Source organism: Aotus nancymaae, unplaced genomic scaffold, assembly GCF_030222135.1.
Source record: "Aotus nancymaae isolate 86718 unplaced genomic scaffold, 86718_ANA_hifiasm-v0.15.2.pri h1tg000053l, whole genome shotgun sequence".
NCBI lineage: Eukaryota > Metazoa > Chordata > Mammalia > Primates > Aotidae > Aotus > Aotus nancymaae.
The window spans coordinates 29159031-29186935 of NW_026988467.1; the positions used below are offsets into that span (position 1 = coordinate 29159031).

At 46.0% G+C, this 27905-nt stretch overlaps 2 protein-coding genes across 4 annotated transcripts in view; one reads left to right on the forward strand and one right to left on the reverse strand.

Moving 5' to 3' along the window:
• The window catches only part of RBBP4 (RB binding protein 4, chromatin remodeling factor), a 24712-nt gene extending 17782 nt beyond the window's left edge, over window positions 1-6930 (forward strand). The window contains exons 9-12 of the mRNA XM_012440748.2: window positions 402-478; window positions 580-637; window positions 729-839; window positions 5934-6930. Coding sequence (XP_012296171.1) covers window positions 402-478; window positions 580-637; window positions 729-839; window positions 5934-5999 — 312 coding nt within the window. The 3' untranslated portion in view covers window positions 6000-6930. The remainder of the gene's footprint in view (window positions 1-401; window positions 479-579; window positions 638-728; window positions 840-5933) is intronic.
• Window positions 6597-27665, reverse strand: SYNC (syncoilin, intermediate filament protein). Of its 3 annotated transcripts, XM_012440734.3 has the most exons (5): window positions 27613-27665; window positions 19025-20204; window positions 10623-10747; window positions 10382-10458; window positions 8226-8318 (listed from the first exon to the last, which is right to left on the reverse strand). In XM_012440734.3, exons 1-5 carry the CDS (start codon window positions 27663-27665, stop codon window positions 8308-8310), a joined length of 1446 nt encoding a protein of 481 aa, XP_012296157.2. In that variant the 3' UTR covers window positions 8226-8307. The 3 variants fall into 3 exon arrangements, with proteins under 3 accessions (XP_012296160.2, XP_012296157.2, XP_021532800.2); XM_012440737.3 differs by lacking the exon at window positions 10382-10458 and having other exon boundaries at window positions 6597-8318; XM_021677125.2 differs by lacking the exon at window positions 8226-8318 and having other exon boundaries at window positions 10268-10458.
• Window positions 27666-27905: the final 240 nt, after the last annotated feature.

Genomic DNA, 27905 nt, shown 5'->3' on the forward strand with positions numbered 1-27905 from the left:
GCTCAGGCTGGAGTGCAGTGGTTCGATGTCGGATTGAAGCAGTCCTCCTGCCTCAGCCTCCTTAGTAACTGGGATTACTGGCGCATGCCACCACAACCAGCTAATTTTTGTATTTTTGGTAGAGACAGAGTTTCACCATGTTGGTCAGGCTGGTCCTGAACTCCTGACCTTAGGTGATCCACCTGCCTCAGCCTCCCAAAGTGCTAGGATTACAGGCATGAGCCACCGTGCCCACCTGTAAAATAAATTCTTTGGCTCTTACGTAGTGTCTATAATACTTTTGACTTCCTCTTCCCTTTTATTTACAAAATTTTTAAATTGTTAAATATTTTGTGATTTCTTTTCCCCCCCCTTTATTTTCTGATTCATGGCTTTGCTGTTTCTTTCATTCTTATGCGTAGGTTCAGTGGTCACCTCACAATGAGACTATTTTGGCTTCCAGTGGTACTGATCGCAGACTGAATGTCTGGGATTTAAGGTAATTCATGTATTCATTACTCTGTATATATAATTATTTCCTTTATTGACACTTTGCAAAGGTAATCTGTTTTAACTTTTTAAATTATGCTTTTGTGCTAGTAAAATTGGAGAAGAACAATCCCCAGAAGATGCAGAAGACGGGCCACCAGAGTTGTTGGTATGTTACAAGCATTGGACAGTACTGAAATAGTCTATAATTTAATGTCCTCTCTCTGCATTTAACATCTTTATTTTCTTCCTTCTTACAGTTTATTCATGGTGGTCACACTGCCAAGATATCTGATTTCTCCTGGAATCCCAATGAACCTTGGGTGATTTGTTCTGTATCAGAAGATAATATCATGCAAGTGTGGCAAATGGTAAGGATCATTTATTTGGGGGAGGTGAGATGAGAATGCCATGGAATCAATTTACATTTATATGTTTTATGATTACAGCTACCATCTGTGTTCATTTTACTCCCAGGTGTGATTTCAAGGCTTGTTTATACGTTGTCATTTTTGACTGCCTACTTGTATTTGGTTATCCCACTGGTATTTTAAACTCAGCTAAACAAAACTGATTATCTCTCCCACTTCTCTTTTCTCCTCTTTCCTCCTCCTTTCTTTATTTTTGTTTTGTTTTGCTTTGATTTTGATACAAGAGTTTAGCTCTTGTTGCCCAGGCTGGAGTGTAGTGGCACTCACCACAACCTCTGCCTCCCTGGTTCAAGTGATTCTCTTGTCTCAGCCTCCCAAGTAGCTGGGATTACAGGCGCCTGCCCACCACACCTGACTAATTTTGTATTTTTGGTAGAGAGAGGGTTTCTTCATGTTGTTCAGGCTGGTCTCAAACTCCTGACCTCAAGTGATATGCCCGCCTTGGCCTCCCAAATGCTAGGACTTTCTTCTTTTTTTAACATGGCTCCAATATTTTCCCAGCTAACCAGACTTGAAAACTCAAGAATTTTTCATGTCCTTTCACCTTTAGTTCTAGTTCATTTCCAAATTTCATACCATCTGTCTGCAGTGTTTTTCCTATCTTTCCTCATCATCTTACAAGTACAAATTTACATACCCAAAGGAGGGGTGTCATACCATAGCATCAAATACTACCATTTCTCTATGAAACCTAGCTAGATTCCAAAAATATTCCCTATCTCTACCTCAAAGAAGGTAGTCACCCTCCTCACATTTTCAGAGCACTTCAGTTTAATAAAAATAACTATGGTGTCTCATATTAATATTAAAAAATAGTTACATTCTGGAGATAGATGGTGGTTATGATTATACAGTGAGTGTACTTAATGCCACTGAACTGTACACATAAAATAGCTAAGCTGTTAAATTTTATGTTATATGAAGTTTACTGCAGTTTCAGGGTGGAAGAGAAATCCTTGCTCTTTTGTCCAGGCTGGAGTGCAGTGGTGCGATTACAGCTCACTGCAGCTTCCACTTACCAAGCTAACATCATCCTCCTACCTCAGCCTCCCTAGTAACTGGGACCACAAGTATGTACTACCTGGCCTGGTTAATTTTTTAAGATTTTGTAGAGATGGGGTTTGCCATGTTTCCCAGGCTGGTCTTGAACTTGTGAGTTCAAGCAATTTGCCCACCTCGCAGAGTGCTGGGATTACAGATGTGACCCTGGCCTACAATTTTTTTTTTAGGAATTGCGTAACTTGATGGTTGTCTGGTAAATGAAAATAATTCAGAAGAAACTATAGATCTAGTACCAGAATAGTTTTTGACTCAGCGTGAGGAGGGGGGATATTTTAATCAATACTTTCATAAAATGGAATAGCACTATTAATTGAAGACAGAAATAAAATGTTTGTGGTCTGCCAGATTAACAGATTGTACTACATCCATACTTTTCTTTTACCTCCAAATGCCATCATAATATCTATACTTTGTAATATTACTATCAGCGTATCAAAAAGAAAGATGATTAGGGGCTGTGCTCAGTGGCTCATACCTGTAATCCAAATAATTTGGGAGGCTTAGGCGGGAGGATCACTTGAGGCCAGAAGTTCTAGACTAGCCTGGGCAACAAAGTGAGACCCTGTCTCTTAAAAAAAATCAAAAAATTAGCTGGGTGTGGTGGCTCACGCCTGTAATCCCAGCACTCTGGGAGGCCGGGGCAGGCAGATAACAAGGTCAGGGGTTCAAGACCAGCCTAACCAACATAGTTAAACCCAGTCTCTACTTAAAAATACAAAAATTAGTCAGTCTTCGTGGCATGTACCTGTGGTCCCAGGTACTTGGAAGGCCAAGGCAGGAGGATACCTTGAGCCAGAAGGTGGGGGCTGCTGTGAGTCATGATGGCATGTGCGTTTAGTCCCTGCTCTTTGGGAGACTGAGACAGGAGGATCCCCGAGCCCGAGTTTGAGGCTACAGCTAGCTGTGATCACACCACTGCACTCCAGCCTGGAAAACAAAGTGAGACCCTGTCTCTAAGAGCAAGAAAGAAGAAGGGTTAGGCTTATAAGGTATTCATGTCATACTGCTAATAGGGGAAAGCAGACTGAAGAATAGCATGATGGTATTCTCATCTTAAAAATTTTGTGCATCTAGGCTATATTTAGAAAGCTGTTTGCTAGCCAGGCTCGTGCCTGTAATTCCATCACGCCTATAATCCCAACACTTTGGGAGGCTGAGGTGGGCGGATCATGTGAGGTTAAGAGTTCGAGACCAGCCTGACCGACATGGAGAAACCTCATCTCTAAAAATACAAAATTAGCTGGGCGTGGTGGCGGGCACCTGTAATCCCAGCTACTCAGGAGGCTGCAGCAGGAGAGTCACTTAAACCCAGGAGGCAGAGGTTGTGGTGAGCTGAGATCTCGCCTTTACACTCCAGAGCCTGGGCAACAACAGTGAAATTCTCTGCAGAAAAAAAAAAGCTGTTAGCTAAAATGTTGTTGGTTTCTTTATACCCTTCTGTATTGTGGTTTTTTTGTTTGTTTTACAAAAAAGATATGTTAAATGTATAACAAGAAAACAGAAAATTCACCTCACTTTGTAATAAATCCATTCAATATTAATACAAAAACTTAATAGCGGGGCGTGGTGACACACACCTGTAGTCCCAGCTCATTGGGAGCATGGCATGAGCCTGGGAGGCAGAAGTTGCAGTGAGCTAAGATGGCACTGCTGCACTCCAGCCTGGGTGACAGAGGGAGACCCTGTCTCAAAAAAAAAGAAAAAATTAAGTTCAGGGTTAAACTAGATCCCTGCAAGGCCATCACCTCCATTCCGGGTTGTTAACTTTATTTGGTCTTTTTAGCATTGTGGTAGATTAAGTAAATATTTGGTCTTTATCCCACTTCTTGGCACAGAGCTCCTTAAAAACACTTGGAGTTTGCAGAGTGCTAGGAGTGCCTGTCATTCCTAATGATCCACTTTGGACCACACCTGAGTTTGTTCTACTGTGGGGTGACTTTCGTGGGGCCCTTAGATAGCTTCATAGTGGGTTTAATCAGAAAGGCCAAACACTTGATTTGAGAATTAAAACTTGTTGGCACCACTTATCAACCTTGGGGTCGCAGGGCTAGAGACTGAGCTCTATAAAAACTCTTAATTTGGGCTGGACATGGTGTCTCACACATGTAATCCCAGCACTTTGGGAAGCTGAGGCAGGCAGATCACCTGAGGTCGGGAGTTTGAGACCAGCCTGACCAACGTGGAGAAACCCCATCTCTACTAAAAATATATAATTACCCGGACGTGATGGCACATGCCTGTAGTTCCAGCTACTTGGGAGGCTGATGCAGGAGAATCCCTTGAACCTGGGTGGCAGAGGGTGCGGTGGGTGGAGGTTGCAGTGAGCGCAGATCTGAGCCATTGTGAGTGAAGCTCTGTCTTTTAAAAAAATCCAATTTGATGAGCTTCCAGGTTGCTGAACAACTCATCGACATGCTGGGAGGGTAGCATGCCTGGAAACTTCATAGAAACTCTGCAGCCCCTCCCTACCTTGCCCTATGCATATCTTTCATGTGGTTCCTCAATTGCATCATTTATTTAAAAAATAGTAATAGTAAAAAAGCTTCTGTATTCTATGAGTCATTCCATCAAATTTTTAGACCTGAGGAGGCAGTAGTGAGAATCCTGAAATTTGTAGCCAAATGGGATACAGTGTGTAGGTAGCCTGGTGCCAAGGACTTGCAACTGGCCTCTGAAGTAGGGACAGTCTTGTCCAAAGCTAACTTCAGGTAGTGTCAAAATAGAATTGACTTGTACTCCCATTTTAAGTGTGCAGTTCAGTAGTCTTCAGTGTATTTACAGTTGTGCAACTCACCACAGTCAATTTGAGAAAATAAAAAGAAACCCTGTACCCATTAGCCATCATTTCCTCTTTTTTCTCATATTCCCCCAGCCCTAAGCAGCCACCAATCTGGATTTGCCTATTTTGGACAACTTAATATAAATAAAATCATAAAGTATATAACTTGCTTTTTTTTTGGCACACAGTCTCACTTTGCTGCCCAGGCTGGAGTGTAGTAGTGCAGTCTTGGCTCACTACAACCTCCACCTTCCAGCTTCAATCAATTCTCATGCCTCAGCCTTCCAAGTGGTTGGGACCACAGGTGTGCACCACCAAACCTGGCTAATTTTTGTATTTGTAGTGAGATGAGGTTTTACCATCTTGGTCCGGCTGATCTCAAACTCCTGACCTGAAGTGATCATCGGCCTTGGCCTCCCAAAGTGCTGGGGTTACAGGCGTGAGCCACCTTATCTGGCCTGACTGGCTTTTTATTGCCAAACAATATTCCCTTATATTGGATTCGATATATTATTTATCCCTTTGTTAGTTGATGAATGTTTGGATTGTTTTTACTTTTTGGTTCTTATTAATAATGTCTGGTTAGGCCAGATGCAGTGGCTCACTCACACCTATAATCCTAGCACTTTGGGAGGCCAAGGCGGGCAGATTACCTGAAGTCAAGAGTTTGAGACCAGTCTGGCCAACATAGTGCAACCCCATCTCTACTAAAAATACAAAATTAGCCAGGCATAGTGGCATGCACCTGTAATCGCAGCAACTCGGGAGTTGGGCTGGAGAATTGCTTGAACCCAGGAGGCAGAGGTTGCAGTGAGCCGAGATTACGCCATTGCACTCCAGCCTGGTTGACAGAGCAAGATTCCATCTCAAATAATAATAATGTCTGGTTAAAGAACTCAAGAATGTTGGTTATGAAGACAAATAGAATCCACACTTCAGTTTTGTGGGAATGTCCTAATCAGGGGCCTGTGGACCAGCTGTCTATTTTTATTGGAACATGGTCATGCTAATTAATATTTTATACCCATTATAGGTTGCTTTCATCCAACAGTGGCAGAGTTGAATCGTTGTAACACAGACTGTGGCCCAAAAGCTATATTTATTGTCTGGTTCCCTGGCCTAATCTGTTGTTGAAACCTTGACTTTATGAAGTCTTTCATGTTTACTAAATTCTTTTTCTTGTTTTTGGGCAGGCAGAGAACATTTATAACGATGAAGACCCTGAAGGAAGCGTGGATCCAGAAGGACAAGGGTCCTAGATATCTATATGACTTTACTTCTTGTGATTTTAGACTCCCCTTTTTTCTTCTCAACCCTGAGAGTGATTTAACACTGGTTTTGAGACACAGACTTTGTTCAGCTATCCCTCTATATAATAGGTACCACCAGTAATGCTATTAGCCCAAACAGTGGCTGTTTTCTAAATATTAATGGGGGAGGGGGCTTGATTCAGCAAAGCCACAGACTTACATTGAAATTTTCTTCAGGAATTTTCTAGTAACAAACCCAGGTCTAAAGTAGCTACAGTAAGGGGAATATTATGTGTGATTATTTTTCTTATGCTATATCCCCAAGTTTTTCAGACTCATTTAAGTAAAGGCTAGAATGAATAAGGAATTAGAGCCAAATGAGGTAGGTGTCTGAGCCATGAAGTATAAATACTGAAACTTGTCACTTTTATTCAGGAAATAGGGGAGATTCAAGTCATATAGATTCCTACTCAAATCTTGACACCTGACTTTGCAGGATGCACATTTTCATACGTAGACCAGTTTCCTCTTGGTTTCTTCAGTTAAGTCAAAACTACACGTTCCTCTTTCCCCATATATTTTTGCTTGTTAGTGTATTTCTTGAGCTGTTTTCATGTTGTTTCTTTCCTTTCTGTGAAATGGTGTTGTTTTTGTTTTGTTTTTTTTAACTTGGGACCACCAAGTTGTAAAGATGTATGTTTTTACCTGACAGTTATACCACAGGTAGACTGTCAAGTTGAGAAGAGTGAATCAATAACGTATTTGTTTTAAAAATTAAATTAATCCTTGATAAAAGTTGCTTTTTTTTTTAGGAGTTAGTCCTTGACCACTAGTTTGATGCCATCTCCATTTTGGGTGACCTGTTTCACCAGCAGGCCTGTTACTCTCCATGACTAACTGTGTAAGTGCTTAAAATGGAATAAATTGCTTTTCTACATAACCCCATGCTGATGGGTTTTATTTAGTTTAAAACATCCATCAAACACCAGTCTCTGGCTTTAGAAGAGTCATTCAGGTGAAAGACATAAAATAGTGAATCAGAGGTGGCACAGATTAGTCTTTGTTAAGGTAACGTTTCTTTGAAGTCCATCTCTAAAGAACTACATCAGCTTTCAAGAGTGTCAAAGGCAGTTTGGTAGAGAGAATTTAAGGCAAAATTTAAATTTGGAAAAGGTGCTTGAACCTCCCCAGCATGTTTTTCACTGGGGCCTTTACTTAGAGGTTAGAAATAATAGGCTTTGAAAGCCTTTATTACCAGATGCAATAACCAGATAAAATGTCTGGTTCTTTCCAGTCACTTAGTTTTTTGTTGTTGTTTTTTAACAGAGCAGATCATTCTGCCCCAAAACCACTTTCATGAGGTAAGATCTTTGGGAAAATCTGAATAGCCTTAACCATTAGGTTCAAATCTCGATTGCTTTCTTTCTTTCAAGTCTAGTTGTTTCAGAGTATAGTGAAAATTACCCTGACACAATTTTTTTTTGAGACGGAGTTTCGCTCTTGTTGCCCAGGCTGGAGTGCAATGGCATGATCTTGGCTCACTGCAACCTCTGCCTTCCAGGCTCAAGCAGTTCTCCTGCCTCATCCTCCCAAGTAGCTGGGATTACAGGCATGCGCCACCATGCCCAGCTAATTTTGTATTTTTAATAGAGACAGGGTTTCTCCATGTTGGTCAGGTTAGTGTCAAACTTCCAACCTCAGGTGATCCACCCTCCTCCGCCTCCCAAAGTGCTGGGATTACAGGTGTCAGCCACCACACGTGGCCACCTTGACACAATTTTAAGAGTAAACTATTTGAGTCAACATATCCTTTAACAAAAAGTAAACTTTGTAAAAGTATTCATTTAATTTCTAACACTCAGTGGCACAAAAGAATGCAAATTGTAAACCGATGTGCAATGGAAATTGGCTTTTTTTGACTCCACATGTGCCCCTCAATGTTTTTGGTTTGGGTCAACATAAAACATTCTTTAAAATACTCCAAGATGCGTCCATACATTGATCCTTTACTCAGCACATATGTATGTGAGGATTGCTGCTGGAAGACAGGAGGCTTATTTTTCCTTTCCTTGATGCACTGAGATCAGTACCAACAGCAGATGAAATCGAATCCAGCAAAGAGTTGACTGGTGTTCTGTCTCTGGCCAAGTCCAGAATCTTTTTAAGCAGGTCAGCCAGTATTTGCAACTTTCACAGGATGATTGCTTGCCAAGTTTCTGGCACTCTTGTCTGTTTGGAAGAGTACGTCCAAAGGGTACTTAGTGATCTTCTAAAAAGTGTTTTGGTGTTTCTGGGTTACAGATTTGGCCATATGTTTCTAAACAGCCCCTGTAAGGTTGAAAGAAAAAATAAGTTTATACTTTCTGCAAGTTAAAATAATACAGTAGAAAGTTTATAACATCTGAAGTTTAGTTAGTGCAGGCTTTGTTGAGATTGTTACCGTGTGATTTTTGGATGATCAGGAATGACTTTCCCCTAGCAAATATTTGGATGTCTCCTATTTATGAAATAGAATGAATGGTAACCTATGTGATAGTGATGGGTGGGATAGTTACACATTTTCTCTGCGAGGTTAACTTCTTACAGGTATTGTTACAACGCCTGAAATCCTGTAATTTCGGTTCTTTGGACACATTTTCTCTGCTAGGTTTACTTCTTACAGGTATTATTACAACACCTGAAATCCTGTATTTCAGTTCTTTGGATTAGTCGTTGTCTTTTCCATATTGTACTTTTAATCTGATCCACACAAATGCATTTAGCAGATCATTGTCTTCAATTGCAAGGTTATAATTTCCCAAACGTTAAGAATAGTGTCAGTCATTATGTAGATTAAAACACAGTATAGGCTATGCTCGGTGACTCACACCTGTAATCCCACCATTTTGGGAGGCCGAGGTGGGCGGATCGCCTGAGGTCAGGAGTTCAAGAACAGCCTGGCCAACATGGTGAAACCCCATCTCTACCAAAAATAAAAAATTAACTGGATGTGGTGGCACATGCTTGTAGTCCTAGCTACTCTGGAGGCCGAGGTCACAGTGAGCTGATACCACGCTACTGCACTCCAGCCTAGGCAACAAGAGTGAGACTCTGTCTCAAAAAAAAAAAAAAACACACAGTATAAGAAAATCCTCAAGGCCTTGTTTGGCAGCCCATGCCTGTAATCCCAGCATTTTGGGAGGCCAAGGCTGGCAGATTACTTGGAGCCTAAGAAATGGAGACCAGCCTGGCCAATATAGTGAAACCCTGTCTACTAAAAATACAAAAAAATTAGCTGAGTGTGGTGGTGTGCACCTGTAATCCCAGCTACTTAGGCTGAGGCAGGAATACCACTTGAACCCGGAAAGGGTAATTGCAGTTAGCCCATGTCGTGCCACTACTCCAGCCTGGGCAACATAGCAAGACCCCCCCATCTCTACTAAATAAAAAGAAATTTAAAAAGAAAATCCTAGAAAATTACAGCAACAATTAAAATAGTTGCTTGTGAATTTGATGTAAATTTAAGAAATAAAATTTACAGGCATCTGTATAGTGTGCAGCTTGACACGTACTTTATTTTATTCTTAGTTTCAGGGACTCTGGGACTTTTTATGAGAATATAACAGTAAAATATTCCGGGAGGGATCCTCAATAGGTGATTGGTCAGAAAGATGCCTTCAATTTTGTCAGTGTCTAAAAGAATCTGTGTAATATGAACATCTCTGCTTCCACCCAAAACCACAGCGTTTGAATATAAGGAAATTAATGGATAGATAATGTTGATTGTTTTTGATAACACAACTGCCTGCTATTGTAAGGAAGCTGAAAATAGCAGGTGGGTAGGGTAGGGTTAGGAAAGTATGCCCAAAGCCTAGGTGCCACAGAATTCCTGGCGATAATAAGGCATATTTTGAGTCCTACTAGAAACTGAAACATTCCAAATGAACTTTTGAATGCCTGACCCAGGTATTTTGGAGGTATGGGTTATCCCCTTGTCATTAGGTACACACTTGGGGTTTTTTTGTTTGTTGTTTTTAAGACAGTCTCACTCTCAACCAGGCTGGAGTGCAGTGACATGATCTCGACTCACTGCAGCCTCCGCCTCCTGGTTCAAGCCATTCTCCTGCCTCAGCCTCCCAAGGAGCTGGAATTACAAGGTGCCCACCGCTACACCAGGTTAATTTTTTTATTTTTAGTGGAGATGAGGTTTTGCCATGTTGGCCAGGCTGGTCTCAAACTCCTGACCTCAGGTGATCCACCCACCTCGCCACCACCCCCCCCCCGCCCACGTGCTGGGATTATAGGTGTGAGCCACCGTGCCAGGCTTGTTTTTTTTTTAGGCATTAATTAGTATTGTTAAGCTAGGAAAGCAGTAACAATGCAAATGCCACTCTTCTCTCCACAAGGATCACCTTGAGACTTTGTCTCCATTCCACCTGCCTGAGAAGTGGGAGCATCAGCCTGTTCCGGGTTCTTGGGTAGCATAGCCCTTTAATAAAAGAGAGCCATTTTCCATGTGTTCGTGGATAAGCACAATTTGAAAATCATTTCCCAAATCCATTTTTTGTTTTTGACTCTAAAATTTCCCCTAAGCCCTCCCCACCATCCCCTCAGCCAGTGTTGGATGAGATTTGTGTAGCAGCAGAAACTGACTTAAAAGTAGAGAGCTCTTCAGCAAGACTGAGCCTTAGCTGCTCCATCTCTTTGTTTTTCTGTTGCTGGAGTTGCACCCCGCTTCTTAACTGCTTCTGGCGTTCTTCCATTTCCTCCAGCTGTTCCTGCATGAGATGGCCAAGAACATTTCTAATGAGCAAAACAATAAAAACCTGATATTGTCCACTCTTATTTATAAAACACTTTTGTTAATTGTTTCATCTTCATAGTATTGAGGCTGGCATTTATATGATAGATTCCAAAACAGGTTCAAAGAGGTTGTGTCTTGGAAAGAAGTGACAATGCTTTTGAAAATGGTGATATAAAAGGAATCTTGTACGTTAGCCACAGCTTGCTTAATAGAATTCTGAGAGGGTGATCAGGCACTCAGGGACTTTTTAGTATTACAATCTTAAGTTGTTATTGAGGAGGATTTTGGTCGTTAAGTTAGTGAGTTGAGAGTTTCATACACCTCTCCATGTGCAAGTTTCTTTTTGTTAAGATAATTGGTAGGGTTTTTGTTTGTTTGTTTTTATATGTGCTGATGAGGTGAGCATGATAATTGGTAGTTTTCAATAAATACTAAAGTTGAAATTAAAAATCTTTGTGGCCGGGCGCGGTAGCTCACGCCTGTAAATCCCAGCACTTTGGGAGGCCAAGGTGGGCGGATCACGAGGTCAAAAGATCGAGACCATCTTGGCCAACATGGTGAAACCCCATCTCTAAAATAAAATAAGTCTTTGTGGCAACAATTATTAAATATTGGCTAGAATTCTAGGAAAGTTATACAACTAGTGGAAGTCTGCGTTTAGAAAATAATTGGCTTGGTAGGCGCTGGGACTCACACCTGTAATCCTAGCACTTTGGGAGGCCAAGGTGGATGGTTCACCTGAGGTCAGGAGTTCAAGACCAGCCTGGCCAACATTGTGAAACCCCCATCTCTACTAAAAATACAAAACATTAGCTGGGCATGGTGGTGGAGGCCTGTAATCCCAGCTACTCAGGAGGCTAGGAGGCACGAGAATTGCTTGAACCTAGGAGGTGGAGGTTGCAGTGAGCCAGGATCGCCATTGCACTCAGCCTGGGTAACAAGACCAAATCTGAGAGGGAAAAAAAAATAGAAAATAATTGGCTTAAGGAAAATTTTTGTTTCCAAAGTTCCTTAAAGTCAGATAATTTCTATTTAGTACTTAACTTCATATGCAAATTGATGCTTTAGTGAGGGTGTTGGCTGTCCTAGTTGTTAATTTCCTGCATATTTTGATTTTTTTTATAGAGACAGGGTCTTACCATGTTGCCCAGGCTGGTCTTGTTCCTGGGCTCAAGCAATCCTCCCACCTCAGTCTCCCAAAGTGCTGGGATTACAGGCGGGAGCCACTGCACCCAGCTCATCCTTTTTACACAGAAAGACTGAATTTGTTTAGTACTTCTAAGTTGGAAGATGAAGATGCTATGCACAGGAGGCTCTTCACAGCTCTCATAACTTTCTCATTCTTCCAAAACCAGGCTGGGATGCATTCTGTAAGTTGTCCCTGCCTGGCCAGGCACGGTGGCTCATGCCTGTAATCCCAGCACTTTGGGAGGCTGAGGTGGGTGGATCATGAGGTCAAGAGATCGAGACCATCCTGGCCAACATGGTGAAACTGTCTTAATTAAAAATAGAAAAATTAGTTGGGCATGTTGAGGTGTGCCTATAGTTCTAGCTACTTGGGAGGCTGAGGCAGGAGAACTTGATCTTGGGTGGCAGAGGTTGCAGTGAGCTGAAATCACCACTGCACTGCAACCTGGGAACAGCGAGACTCCGTCTCAAAAAACAAAACAAAAAAAACCCTGCCTAGGATGTATACCTGAGGAATAAAGTAAGGAAGATGTCAGCAAGTCAGTCTCTAGTTTACCTGCTAGCTAGCATGGATCCTTAAGGAAGCAAGAGGGAGTTGGTATATTTTAAAGGGACAATGACTAACAGATTTTGAAGAATACTAAGGAATCCAGTTGGGGTACATGCTAGTATTAGAAGGATCTAGATAATTTGTCCTCTTGAGTCATATTTAACATTGTACCTGTGGCACATCATCAATCTGCACTGTTTGATACTCTGGCTGAATCTCAGCTTTCACCAACATTGTCAAAGGACCTTTTTAGTACCCAGCCATGCCTAAGAGTGTGTCATCTAAAGAGGGAAGCATCTGCATACTGCTGTTTTGATTTCCCAGTCCTCACTACCTACCAGACCTGTTGATAAGGCACAAAAGTACTTGCTTGGAAAGGCAGTCAGCCCACCAGTGATAAGCTACGGCAGTGGAACAGCCTCACTGAAATGAAGGCAAGATTGCTACAGTGGCATTGAGGAGGATCTCTCTTAATCTGTGTTAACTACTAGATTAACTTTCCAATTCAAAATCCTTCAAAGGCTTTCCACTTTAGTGGCATTCAGACCCCCCTCTAGTTTGACCCCTACCTCCAACTTGAACCTCCATTTTTCTTCCATGTGAACATTTTTATCTAGTACTGAAGCCACTAGTCATATGAGTCATTTCAAATATGACTAGTCTCAATTGAGTGTGATGTAAATGTAAAATACACAGCAGATTTCTAAGCACACACAAAAAGAATGAAATACCTCAATATTTGGTACTGATTACATGTTTATATGTGCTGGGTTAAATAAAATGCATTAAAGTTAATTTAACCTGTTTTTTTTAAATAGACCTACCAGAACATTTAAAATGACATCTGTGGCTTGCAGTGATAATTAGCACTATTGTAGCCTGACCAACGCAGATCTCTGTGCCTGTGTTCCTGCCACTTCTTTCACCTAGACAGCCAGATCCTTGTTCTCTGCTGCCTTCTACTTACATACCACTCATTTCTCAAGGGCCAGTACATGTCTGTCTACAGTAAGTAGCCCCAGTATTTGCATTGACAGCATTCCCAATTTTAATTTTCTACCTAGGCCAAAGACAGAGAAAGGATACATTCCCCAACTCAGGGAAGAGGGAACTGCTATAGCAATAGTAGTATGAAGTAGTAGGCGACGTGGAAAACAGGAGGTTATCTGTCGCACACTAAGGATATTGGGTAACTTCAGGAAGAAGTGAAACTTGGGTTTAAAGGATGAGTAAGAAGGCCAGGCTTGGTGGCTCACGCCTGTAATCCCAGCACTTCGGGAGGCCGAAGCGGGCAGATCATGAGGTCAGGAGATCAAGACCATCATGGCCAACATGGTAAAACCCCATCTCTACTAAAACTACAAAAAAGTTAGCTGGGCATGGTGGCGCACACCTGTAGTCCCAGCTACTCAGGAGGCTGAGGCAGGAGAATTGCTTGAACCCAGGAGGCGGAAGTTGCAGTGAGCCGAGATCCAGCCACTGCACTACAGCCTGGGTGACAGTGCAAGACTCTGTCTCCAAAAAAAAAAAAAAAAAAGGATGAGTAAGAGTTAAACGGGAAGAAGTCTAGTCCATTAATAATACTGTAGTATTGTTAGGCTCATGTTATTAATCTCATATTACATGTGAGGGTGCTGAGCCACAGAACTTAAGTAATTTGTCCAAAGTTTCCAACTTAATGATAGAGCCAGGATTTGCCATTGGCTTACAGCTCATACTCAAGGTTTAATAGGCTCTATAGTGGTTCTCAGACTTTTTTGTGAAACCCCAAGAGCTGGCCAAATTGGAGTGCCCTTGGTACTTTTGAGGTTAGAGAAGAACTCCACTTTTACCTGTTTTATATATTGGCATTCTACATTAAATTATCTGGGGGAGAAGGGCTATGGCTTTAGAGAAAACCTTTTTTGGAAACTACTGGTCTAAAGAATACATAAAACTGTTTTTAGTCCCAGCTGGATCTTGTTCTTACATTCCTTATTTTGCCACAGTAAGCTCACTTCCCAAAACGTCTTTTTGTGTTTCCATGCTTTTGTATCAGCTGTTCCCTCTGCCTGGAAGACCTCTCCCTTACCTGCCCAGTGAATTTTTTTTTTGAGATAGAGTCTTGCTCTGTTGCCCAGGCTAGAGTGCAGTGGTGCCATCTTGGCTCATTGCAACCTCTGCTTCCCAGGTTCAGGCAATTCTGTATCAACCTCCAAGTAGCGGGGACTACAGGCAGCCTAATTTTTTTGTTTTTAGTAGAGATGGGGTTTCACCATATAGGTCAGGCTGGTCTGGAACTCCTGACCTCAGGTGATACCCCTGCCTCAGCCTCCCAAAATGCTGGGATTACAGGAGTGAGCTGCACCTGGCGTGAATTCATTCTTAAGGCTCAGCTCCAGCATCCTGTAGAGCCTAAGTATGGGCATAAGCTAGATTGCTCAGAAATTACATCTTCGCTCCATCACTCTCAAGCTGCCTAACCCTGGGCAAATAATCACTGCTCTGCCTTACCTCTTTTTCTCATTTTTCAAACGCCTTATCACTAACGCATAGAGATGTAAGGACTAAAGGAATTATTTTTTGAAATGGAGTCTCACTCTTGCTCAGGCTGGAGTGCAGTGGCACAACTTTGGCTCACTGCAACCTCTGCCTCCCAGGTTCAGCGATTCTCCTGCCTCAGCCTACTGAGTAGCTGGGATTACAGTTGCCACTATGCCTGGCTAAGTTTTGTATTTTTAGTTTCACCATGTTGGTCAGGCTGGTCTCAAACTCCCAACCTCAGGTTTTCTGCCTGCCTCAGCCTCCCAAAGTGCTGGGATTACAAGCATGAGCCACCACACCTGGCCCTAAAGGAATTATTTTGTGTGAAAAACTTGAAATAACATTCTGGCTATTGTTGATGTATGAAATGTCTCCTCATTTGCCCAGGTTCGGGTAGTCATGCCTCTTTTCATCAGGACAGTGCCTCACTACAGCCGTTACAGTGCTTACCACATTCATGTTTCATTGATTCCAAGACTGACATTTTAACATCTCAGATCAGGATGCATGTTAAAATCAACAGTGCTGGGCCGGGCGTGGTGGCTCACGCCTATAATCCCAGCACTTTGGGAAGCCGAGGCGGGTGGATCACGAGGTCAAGAGATCGAGACCATCCTGGTCAACAAGGTGAAACCCTGTCTCTACTAAAAAATACAGGCCGGGCGCGGTGGCTCAAGCCTGTAATCCCAGCACTTTGGGAGGCCGAAGCGGGTGGATCACGAGGTCAAGAGATCGAGACCATCCTGGTCAACATGGTGAAACCCCATCTCTACTAATACAAAAAATTAGCTGGGCATGGTGGTGTGTGCCTGTAATCCCAGCTACTCAGGAGGCTGAGGCAGGAGAATTGCCTGAACCCAGGAGGCGGAGGTTGCGGTGAGCCGAGATCGCGCCATTGCACTCCAGCCTGGGTAACGAGCGAAACTCCGTCTCAAAAAAAAAAAAAAAAAAAAAAAAATACAAAAATTAGCTGGGCGTGGTGGTGCATGCCTGTAGTCCCAGCTACTCAGGAGGCTGAGGCAGGAGAATTGCTTGAACCCAGGAGGCGGAGGTTGCAGTGAGCCGAGGATCGCGCCACTGCACTCCAGCCTGGGTAACGAGCAAAACTCGGTCTCAAAAAAAAAAAAAAAAATCAACAGTGCTTAGATTTTATGAAATAAATTCATTTTGTCTTGTTTCCTTACTTCTGGAGTACAAACTCTTTGAGGGCAGTATTCCCCCTCGCACCCAACACACACACACACACACACACACAATTTCTTTCTTTCATTTTTTTTTTTTTTTTTTGAGACAGGGTGTCTCTGTTGCCTGGGCTGGAGTGCAGAGGTGTAATCACAGCTAACTGCAGCCTCCTTGGGGTTTCACTGTGTTGGCCAGGCCGGTCTTGAACTGACCTCATGATCCGCCCTCCTCAGCCTCCCAAAGTGCTGGGATTACAAGTGTGAGCCACCATGCCTGGCCTAGTTTCGTTTGTTTGTTTTTGAGACAGGAGTCTTGCCCTGTCACCAGGCTGGAGTGCAGGTGCATGATCTCATCTCACTGCAACCTCTGCCTCCCAGGTTCAAGCGATTTTCCTGCCTCAGCCTCCTAAGTAGCTGGGACTACAGGAACTTGCCACCATGCCCAGCTAGTTTTGTATTTTTAGTAGAGATGGGGTTTCACCATGTCCAGGATGGTCTCAAGCTCCTGACCTCGTGATCTAGCCACCTTGGCCTCCCAAAGTGTTGGGATTATAGGCATGAGCCACCACACCTGGCCCACAGGGTTTCATAGTACAGACTACAGAAAGCTTGATAAAATACTCAATGAAGTCAATGCAGCCATTTCAACAAGGAAACTTGTTCCCTTAAGGGCGTATCAAAATCTCTGGGACATAGATTTTTCAGTTTATCTAATGGAATGAGTGTTTCAAAAGATTAAAATATTGCTTAGAGCACCACACTATAGTCTTCTCATTAGTGCCCAGCAGCACTTAACTGACATTTGCTCTGAGCCACAAGTTGCAGAGAGGAATACAACGATAAGTAAAATGTATTCCCTACCTTCTGAAAGCTCAGTCTAGGAGGGACTACGTAATTGTTTATTCACTTAGTATTTATATCCCACTCTGTTCTAAAAAGGGATTAGAACTGGCTCACACTTAATCAGAAATAACTTGAATGCAAGAGAGGTGGGGACAAATGCACATAAAAGGAAAATGAAGATGAGACTGTTCTATGAAGGCTACAAAATTAATTGCAGCTTTTGCCATTATAAGTACTTGAGTCCAGGATTTCAAGACCAGCCTGGGCAACATGGCAAAACCCTGTCTACAAAAAATAAAAAAATTGGCCAACTGCGATGGCACACACCTATAAATCCTAGCTCTTCAGGAGGCCAAGCGGGGTGAATAGCTTGAGCTCAGGAGTTCAAGCCCAGCCTCGGCCACATGGTGAAACCCTGTCTTTACAAAAAATTAGCCAGGCGTGGTGTCACACACTTGTAGTCCCAGCTGCTTGAGGGGCTGAGACAGGAGGATCGCTTGAGCCCAGGAGTTTGAGGCTGCAGTGAGCCCCCAAGATTGCACCTGTCTCAAAAAAGAAAAAATTAGCTGGGCATGGTGGTACATGATTGTGGTCCCAGCTACTCAAGAGGCTGAGGTAGGAAGATTACTTCAAGCTGGGAGGTCGAGGCTGCAGTGAGCTGTGATAATGTCACTGCACCAGCGTAAGTGACAGCAAGACCCTGTCACAAAAAAACAGCGCAGATAACTTTTGGTCCCTAGCATGGACCTGAATGAATGAAGAATGGAGAAAAGAATTGAGTGGCCCCAGCCAGGCGTGGTGGCTCACACCTGTAATCCTAGCACTTTGAGAGGCTGAGGCAGGCAGATCATGAGGTCAGGGGTTCAAGACCAGCCTGACCAACATGGTGAAACCCAGTCTCTACTTAAAAATACAAAAATTAGCCGGGCGCGGTGGCTCAAGCCTGTAATCCCAGCACTTTGGGAGGCCGAGGCGGGTGGATCACGAGGTCAAGAGATCGAGACCATCCTGGTCAACATGGTGAAACCCCGTCTCTACTAATACAAAAAATTAGCTGGGCAGGGTGGCGCATGCCTGTAATCCCAGCTACTCAGGAGGCTGAAGCAGGAGAATTGCCTGAACCCAGGAGGCGGAGGTTGCGGTGAGCCGAGATCGCGCCATTGCACTCCAGCCTGGGTAACAAGAGCGAAACTCCGTCTCAAAAAAAAAAAAAAATACAAAAATTAGGCCGGGCGCGGTAGCTTACGCCTGTAATCCCAGCACTTTGGGAGGCTGAGGCGGGCAGATTACCTGAGGTCAGTAGTTCAAGACCAGCCTGGCCAACATGGTGAAACCCCATCTCTTGGCCAGGCATGGTGGCTCACGCCTGTAATCCTAGCATTTGGGAGGCCGAGGTGGGTGGATCACCTGAGGTCAGGAGTTCAAGACCAGCCTGCCCATCATGGTGAAACCCCATCTTTAAAAAATATATATATATTTAAAAAAAAAAGAAACCCCATCTCTTAAAAAAAAAAAAATAACAAAAATTAGCCAGGTGTGTTGGCGCACACCTGTAATCCTAGCTACTTGGGAGTCTGAGGCAGAATTGCTTGAACCCAGGAGGCGGAGGTTGCAGTGAGCCGAGAACGCACCATTGCACTTCAGCCTGGGCAACAGAGCAAGACTCTGTCTCAAAAAAAAAAAAAAGAATGGCCCCTTGGCCGGGCGCGGTGGCTCATGCCTGTAATCCCAGCACTTTGGGAGGCCGAGGCAGGCGGATCACAAGGTCAGGAGATCGAGACCAATCTGGACAACATGGTGAAACCCTGTCTCAATTAAAAAAAAAAAAAAAAAAAAAGAATGGCACCAAAGAACAAATTTTTCTTCCTACATGTGACAGTATCCTTCAGCCCCAAAGACCTTGGACTCTGGCCACCCTTTCTCCAAGTTAAAAGCCCTCAGTTCCTTTCATGCCCAATGGGCCTACCCTGTACTGCTGCACCTCTTCATCTCGTTTTTGCCTCACAAGTGCAATCTGGTCCTCCAGGTTCCTGTTTTGCAGTCGGAGCTGCCAGGCCTCTGCTTGTAGGGGTCTCAGAGCCTCCTTCATCTCCTGGATCTCAGCCTGGGTTTTCTGCAGAGCTTTGGTCCCAGCTTCTTTCCTCTCTAGGAGCCGCAGGAGCTGAGGCTCGTACTCCTCCTCCAGGCCCTGGCGACTCTCTGCCATGAGATTTTCAAACTGGGTAGAGAGTCGCCGGCTCTCCTGGAGAAAGTGCCCATCTCTCTGGCTTGGAGGGGCCTCTAGTTGTTGCCGCAACTGCTCCTTTTGCTTCTGATAGGCATCCCGGAGTTGTGCCAGTTCCTCTGAGAGCTGGGCTGCCCTCGTAGTCAGCGCTTCCCGGAAATCGGCAAACTGAGCCACGTCCTGCTGGCGGCACTCCAGCTGGTATTGGTAGGCCACACATTCCTTCGTCACCTTGAACAGTTTCTGCTTGACCAGCCGGATCTCCTCCCTTAGCCCATCTCTCTCCAGCTCTGCTTGGGCGTGGAGCTTATAGGCAGCCAGGATGTCCTGATGGACTTGCTGCACCTCCTGCAGGGCTGGTTCCCGGAGCAACACAAGCTCATGGATGAGCTGATCCCTCTCCTCTTCCAGCTGGGCCACAGCTTGGACACACTGCTGGAAACGCCCCTCTAGCAATTCCAGGTCCTCTATGCTCAGGTTCTCCTCCTCCATACTGGGGCTCAGCTCAGCTCTGAGGCTCTCGTCAGGGTTAGATTTCTCCGCCCTTGTGACCGTCTCTCCCTCACAAACAACCTGCTCTGGGCTTGTGGGCCTTCCTGGCTCCACGGGCCCCTCCACAAACTGTATCCCATCTGGCTCCATGGTTTCCTCCACACACACTGTCTCTGGATTCCCGGGCTCCTCCACATACAGAGCCTCATCTGGCTGCATGGCCTCCTCAATATACAGGGCCTCCTCTGGCTTCTCAGTCTCTTGCACATAGAGTGTCTCATCAAGGTCACCTGTGTCCTCCAGGTAGAGAATGTCTTCTAGGTTTAAGGTCCCCTCTGAAGATAGAGTAACTTCTGGGTTCAAGGCCTCTGCCTCATTTAGGGATTCAGGGTTCTCTTGAAGAGGAGAATTGGCCTCTGCTCTTGTTTTCCTGCAAAAGAAATGGTTGGAAGTGAAAGGGCAGCCACAATCCCAGGACGGTGTAAGCCTGGAGCCAGCAGCCATGGGCCTAGACTACCTCAGGGTCTTAGATGTCAGCAGCCACTTGTCTGCTCCCTCCACTCTGTCAGTCCACCCTTCCACACACCCAGCCACTGTGTAGATCCCCAGCCAGCATCCTAGCAACGTCACCATGTGTTCTCTGCTTATGCAGCTCCAAGGATGCAAATACCTGAGGCACCACTGTTTGTTCCACAGTTATAATAAAAAATTTTTGTTGTTGGGGGGATGGAATCCTACTGTGTTGCCCAGGCTGGGGTGCAGTGGCACAATCTCGTCTCACTGCAACCTCCACCTCCCGGGTTTAAGCAATTCTCTTGCCTCAGCCTCCAGAGTAGCTAGGATTACAAGCATGTGCCACCATGCCCAGCTAATTTTTGTATTTTTAGTAGAGATGGGGTTTTGCCATGTTGGCCAGGCAGGCCTCAAACTCCTGACCTCAGGTCACCCACCTGGCCTCCCAAAGTGCTGGGATTGCAGACATGAGCCACTGCACCTGGCCCAGTTATAGTAAAATTATAATGTTGAGGTAAAACCTTCATTGCAACTTTTTTTCCTTTGAGATAGAGTCTTCCTCTGTCACCCAGGTTGGAGTATAGTGGTGCCATTTCCCTCTGCCTCCCAAGTAGCTGACTATAGGCATGTACCACCACATCCAGCTAATTTTTGTACTTTTAGTAGAGATGAGGTTTCACCATGTTGGCCAGGCTGGTCTTGAACTCCTGACCTGATGTGATCCACCCTTTTCAGTCTCCCAAAAGTGTTGGGATCACAGGCATGAGCCATCACACCCGGCCCTTCCTTATAACTTTTAGCTGCTGGATTTACCTGATTCTTCCTTCTAGGATCAGATATTTCTACCTTCTTTGCCATGTAAGTTCTCTAAACACTTAAAAAATAACCATGGTCAAGTGCAGTGGCTCATGTCTGTAATCCCAGTACTTTAGGAGGCCAAGACCTCTTGAGTCCAGGAGTTTGAGGCCAGCCTGGGCAAAATGGCAAAACCCCATCTCCAAAAAAAAAAACCACACAAAAATTAGCCGGGCATGATAACGCACACCTGTAGTCCCAGATACTCGGGAGGCTGTGGTGAGAGAATCACCTGATCCTGGGAGGTCGAGGCTGAGGTGAGCTATGATTGCACCATTCTGCACTCCAGCCTGGACAACAGAGACTCTGTCTCTTAAAAAAAAAAAAAAAAATGGGGGGGGGGAGGCGGGGCAAACAAAACGGTCGGTTGCAGTGGCTCACACTTGTAATCCCAGCACTTTGGGAGGCCGAGGCAGGTGGATCACCTGAGGTCGGGAGTTCGAGACCGGCCTGACCAACATGGAGAAACACTGTCTCTACTTAAAAAAAAAAAGATTGGCTGGGCGTGGTGGCTCATGCCTGTAATCCCAGCACTTTGGGAGGCCAAGGAGGGTGGATCACAATGTCAGGAGTTTGAGACCATCCTGGCCAACATGGTGAAACCTCGTCTCTACTAAAAAATAGAAAAAATTAGCTGGGCATGGTAGTGCGTGCCTGTAATCCCAGCTACTCGGAAGGCTAAGGCAGGAGAATCACTTGAACCAGAGAGTTGGAGGTTGCAGAGAGCCAAGATTGTGCCACTGCACTCCAGCCTGGCAACAGAGTGAGACTGTCTCAAAAAAATAAAAAAATAAAAAAAAAAAGATTAGTTGGGCATAGTGGCACATGCCTATAATCCCAGCTACTCAGGAGGCTGAGGCAGGAGAATCGCTTGAACCCGGGAGGCAGAGGTTGCAGTGATCCGTGGGTGGGCCAGTTCTAACAAGGTCAGGAGTTCAAGACCAGCCTGGGAAACATAGTGATACTATAACTGCTGCATGCCAGGCTCTATTATATGTGCTGTAGTTACCTCTTTTGGACCTCACACCTAACCTAGGAGGATGGTAAATACCTCAGGCTTTCCTCATGTTGGCCAGGCTGGTCTTGAACTCCTGACCTCAGGTGATCCACCTGTCTTGGCCTCCTAAAGTGCTGGGATTATAGATGTGAGCTGTCCCACCTGGCCCTGGGGCACTGCTTTTGATACCCATTCCCAATTTCAAGCTCTTGGGGAACTTAAGAATAAAGGTAAATTTAAAAAAAAACATCCTCAAGACAGTGACAGTCTGAAAGCTGTCATTTATGTCACGAGGATATCACACAAATGAAGAGGGCGCTGGAAACCTGGCCATGTATAGAGTAACAAAGATAAGCTGGGTTTGGTTTTTTGTTTTTTTTTTAGATATAGTTTTGCTCTTGTTGCCCAGGCTAGAGTGCAATGGCACGTTCTTGGTTTCACCATGTTGCTCAGGATGGTCTTGAATTCCTGGGCTCAAGCGATTCTCCTGCCTCGGCCTCCCAAAGTGCTGGGATTACAGGTGTGAGCCACCGTGTCCAGCTATATAACATATTCTTGACAAGTGCTGACTTTGACCAAAAAATTAGTTGGGCCTGGGGTGGCGGGCACCTGTAATCCCAGCTACTTGGGAGACTTCTGCAGGAGAATGACTTGAACCCGGGAAGCGGAGGTTGCAGTGAGCTGAGATCAGACGATTGCACTCCAGCCCAAGCTACAGTGCAAGACTCTGACTCAAAAATAAAAAAGAACTGGCCCACCCTTCTAGTCTGTCGAAGGCTCTTGAATTCAGATTCTGTCGTTCCAACATGTGAGTTCTTTGACCCACCTGCCAGCTCAGTCAGTTCCCCTGGGGAGTGCTCTTGCTGTTTTGCCCCTCAAATGCAAATGGCTTTGATCTTACCTGTTTCTGTTTTGTTTGAGATGGAGTCTCCCTCTGTCACCCAGGCCTGAGTACAGTGGCGTGATCATAGCTCACTGCAGCCTCAACCTCCCTGGCTGAAGCAATCCTCCTCCCTTAGCCTCCCGAGTAGCCAGGCCTACAGGCATGCACCACCATACCCACTAATTTTGTAACTTTTTGTAGAGATGAAGTCTTACTATATTACTAAGGTGGGTCTCAAACTCCTGAGCTCAAGCGATCCTCCCACCTAGACCTCCCAAAGTGCTGGAATTACAGGCATGAGCCACCACATCCAGCCATAGACAAGAAATCTTTGGACAGCTCTTTCCCTCCCCTATATAGCCAGTTCATTGAGAAGGGACCTTTCTTTTTTCTTTTCTATTCTTTTTTTTTTTTTGAGATGGAGTCTTGCTTTATCTCCCAGGCTGGGTTCAGTGGCACGATCTCAGCTCACTGCAACCTCCGCCTCCCAGTTCAAGTGATTCTCCTGCCTCAGCCTCCTTAGTAACTGAGACTGCAGGCACACGGCACCACGCCCAGCTTATTTTTGTATTTTTAGCAGAGACGGGGTTTCACCATGTTGGCCAGGATGGTCTCGATCTCCTGACCTTGTGATCCACCCGCCTCGGCCTCCCCAAGTGCTGGGGATTACAGGCATGAGCCAACGCACCCAGCCAAGAAGTGACTTTGCTATCTCAGAAAGACTACAATCTCCATCCCTCTCTCTGCATCCCACTCTCAGGGCCCTACTCCAAGTCATCAGGTCTCAATGGCACTTTTGTCCTGGTTCTCTAACAGGACTTCCTCCTCTCCTCACCCCAATCTATTCTCTACACTACCACAGTTAACTTGGTACAACACAGAGTGAACGATTGCTCCACTTCACCAAAAAATACCCAAACTGCTAGGCATAGTTCCAAGGTCCTTAAAGATGTGGCCCAAACATGCCTTTTTTAGCCTCATCTCACATTCTTCCTGCAACCCACCCAATGCTTGACATCCCAGAGCATGCATTAACTTTTTACACCTCCTAGTCTTAGCCCGCAGTGTCCAGCTGAGAAATGCAGCTTCTCAAACACCACCTAACTAGAAAACAACCCTGTTCTACCTGGAAAGGCAGAGCTCCTATAACCAACGCCAGGAAGGATGCACCTGCTCCACCAGCCAGACCTACTGTGATACTCAATGGTCCCTGCTTTCCCGGCACCCGGCCCTTGCGTCATTCTCCTGCCGAGCCACATACCTTGGAATGACTTCACTATGTTCAAGATTATTCTAGGCATTTTACATCAATACTCATTTATAGAATCCTCATCTATTGGCCGGGTATGGTGGCTCACACCTGTAATCCCAGCACTTTGGGAGGCCAAGGCAGGTGGATCACCTGAGGTCAGGAGTTCAAGACCAGCCTGGTCAACATTGTGAAACCCCATCTCTACTAAAAATACAAAAAAATTAGCTGGGCATGGTGGTGGGGGCCTGTAATCCCAGCTACTGGAGAGGCTGAGGCAGAAGAATCACTTGAACTAGGGAAGCAGAGGCTGCAGTAAGCCAAGATTGCGTCATTGCACACCAGCCTGAGCAACAAGAGCAAGACTCCCTCTTGGAAAAAAAAAAAAAAAAGAATCTTCATCTATTATCCCCATTTTATAGATGAAGAAGCCAAAGCACAGATAGAGTAAAGAACTCACGGCCAGGTGTGGTGGCTCACGCCTGTCAGCCTGTCATCCCAGCAATTTGGGAGGCCGAGGCGAGTGGATCAGGAGGTCAGGAGATCAAGACCATCCTGGTCAACATGGTGAAACTCCGTCTCTACTAAAAATACAAAAAATTAGCTGGGCATGGTGGCGCGTGCCTGTAGTCCCAGCTACTTAGGAGGCTGAGGTAGGAGAATAGTTTAACCTGGGAGATGGGGAGGTTGCGGTGAGCTGAGATTGTGCCACTGTACTCCAGCCTGGCAAGAAAGCGAGACTCCATCTGAAAAAACAAAGCAATAGCAACCAAAAACCTCACACAAGTTTCTGCAACTCTTTTTTTTTTTTTTTCTTTTGAGACAGTTTCGCTCTTGTTGCCCAGGCTGGAGTACAATGGCGCAATCTCAGCTCACGGCAACCTCTACCTCCGAGGTTCAAGCGATTCTCTTGCCTTGGCCTCCCGAGTAGCTGGGGCTACAGGTGCCTGCCACCATGCCTGGCTAATTTTTGTATTTTTAGTAGAGATGGGATTTCACTATGTTGGTCAGGCTGGTCTGGAACTCGTGACCTCATGATCTGCCCATCTCGGCCTCCCAAAGTGTTGGAATTATAGGCGTGAGCCACCGCACTCGACCTCCGCAACTCTTATAAGTGGCAAAGGCTGGGGATGGCCTGCGGTATTTACCATCCTCCTAGGATAGGTGTGAGGTCTAAAAGAGGTAACTACAGCACATATAATACAGCCTGGCATGCAGCAGTTACAATATCCTGTTTTTTTTTTTTTTTTTTTAAGAGACGGGGTTTTACCATGTTAGCTAGTAGGATGGTCTCGATCTCCTGACCTTGTGATCCACCTGCCTCAGCTTCCCAAAGTGCTGGGATTACAGGTGTGAGCCACTGTGCCCAGACCCTTTTTTTTTTTTTTGAGACGGAGTTTCACTCTTGTGGCCCAGGCGGGAGTGCAATGGCGTGATCTTCGCTCACTGCAGCCTCCGCCTCCTGGGCTTAAGCAATTCTCTTGCCTCAGCCTCCCAAGTGGCTGGGATTACAGGCACACGCCACTAAGCCCAGCTAATTTTTTGTATTTTTAGTAGAGCCAGGGTTTTGCCATGTTGGCCAGGCTGGTCTTGAACTCCTGGCCTTGGGTGATCCGCCCACCTCAGCCTTCCAAAATGCTGGGATTACAGGCATGAGCCACTGTGCCTGGCCTCACATTATACTTCTACCTAACAAATTTCATATATATATATATTTTTTATTTTTTGGGTTTAGGTTTTGCGGTACATGTGAAGAATATGCAGGATTGTTGCATAGGTACATACATGGTAATGTGGTTTGCTGCCTTCCTCCCCATCACCTATATCTGGCACTTCTCCCCATGTTATCCCTCCCTACCTAACAAATTTCTAATTTTTGTTTTTTAAAAGATGGGGTTTCACCATACTGATCAGGCTGGTCTTGAACTCATGACCCCAGGTGATCTACCTGCCTCAGCCTCCCAAAGTGCTGGGATTACAGGCGTGAGCCACCACACCTGGCCTACCTAACAAATTTCTACTCATCCTTCAAGCCCTGCTCAGACTTCATCTGTTCCATAAAGTATCTCCCAGACAACCCCATCCGTGTTCTCAGGGCACTCTGTATGCAGCACATCTTCACACTTACTGCTCCAGTTACAGAAGTGCATGTGTCTGTCTCCCTGATAGTGAGTTTCCTAAGGACAAGCAGAGTTCTCATTCTGCTTGCTATCCTAGGGTGGGGCTCAGTAAAGGCAGACAGGCAGAAACTGGGTGAACTCCAAGGAGGAAATCTGCCCAAGGTCGAGTAGCAAAGCTGGAAGTAGAACCCAGGCCTCCTGACCTCCAAGCTGTGCTGTTAGAACACATCGTGTTGCCTCCGCCACCCACCCATGGTGCCAGGCCTCTGCTGGGTGCTGCCCTCACACGGCCACTTCTCTTAGAGAGAGAGGAGGGAAAGAAGCAGATGACAGGAGGCTCGGGGGGAGAGGAAGCCAGCTTAGCTGGGGCCCCTCAGGTTTCCTTGGGCCCTGTCCCCAGAGGACCTGCAGAGCTCTCCAGTCCTGTTCAGGGATGTGGCTGGGAGTGCGTGTGACATTGTGCAGGCGAGAGTCCGTGTGTCTGACTGTGTAGCCATAGGCGTGGACAGCAGTACAGGCGAGTATGTGTGTGTAAGACCGCTCTGTTTTGTGCCCCTGTGTGACAGTGAAGGGTGTCAGGAGATGTGTATTTGCATCCTCACCTCTTGGTACACCGGGAAGTCCCAGAGCCACAGTATGATCTGGGACAGAAATACTTGCCACTCACCCCAAATCCCTCAGCCACAGGTCCCTTCCCCAACTAAGCCGTGGGCTGCCAGCATGGATAGTGGGGAGGGCCCCTGAACCCTGCCCCCACCCATCCCAGGCCAGACCAGAGAGAACAAGCTCTGACAGAGTCTTAACTTCAAGCTGGCAGATGCCCAGCCTTGCACCAAGTGGCTTCCACACTGCCATTTCAGCAGGGGAGGCCTCCGTCTCCAGCTGACATTTGCAGGGCGGAATGAAGGCAAGCGAGAAGTGTCTTTGGCTGCCATGGGCCAAATGGTACTGGAGTGGTGGATGCCCACTCACCTGGAAGGGTTAATGCTCATGCAGCCCCGGGAGCGGGAGGGGTATTATAAAAAGCCACAGACAAACGGAGGTGCGGGAACCCCGGACCGGCCAGACTCCCGGATGTCCCCTCACGAGGCGGCTCCAGTGCCCCACCCCGGCTGGACCACTACCCCCAGGCAGGCGAAAGACGCCCGAGGGCGGGGGAAGGGAACCCGTCCAGCACCCCCTCCCCAGGGGGGCGGCGACGCGGGCCCCGCAGGGTCCTACCTCGCGGCCTGAGCGGCGCCGTCACCGCCGCGCCGGGGCTCCGGGCTGGCCATGGCTGCGCGACCCCGAGCTGGCGGCCGCGTTATTAATAGCCGGGCCCGCGGGCCCTTCGCTCCGGCGCCCGCGCCCGCCGCACTGCCAGCTGCAGCCGACACCGGATCCCGGCCGGCCCTGAGCCGGGCGCGCCCACTTGGCCAGGGCTCCTGCCGGGGGAGGAGGGAGAGGCCCCGCGGCCCGGGGGGCGGGGAGAGGCCGCCCCTCCCGGACCAGCTTGGGGCGGGGGTGGGGACAGG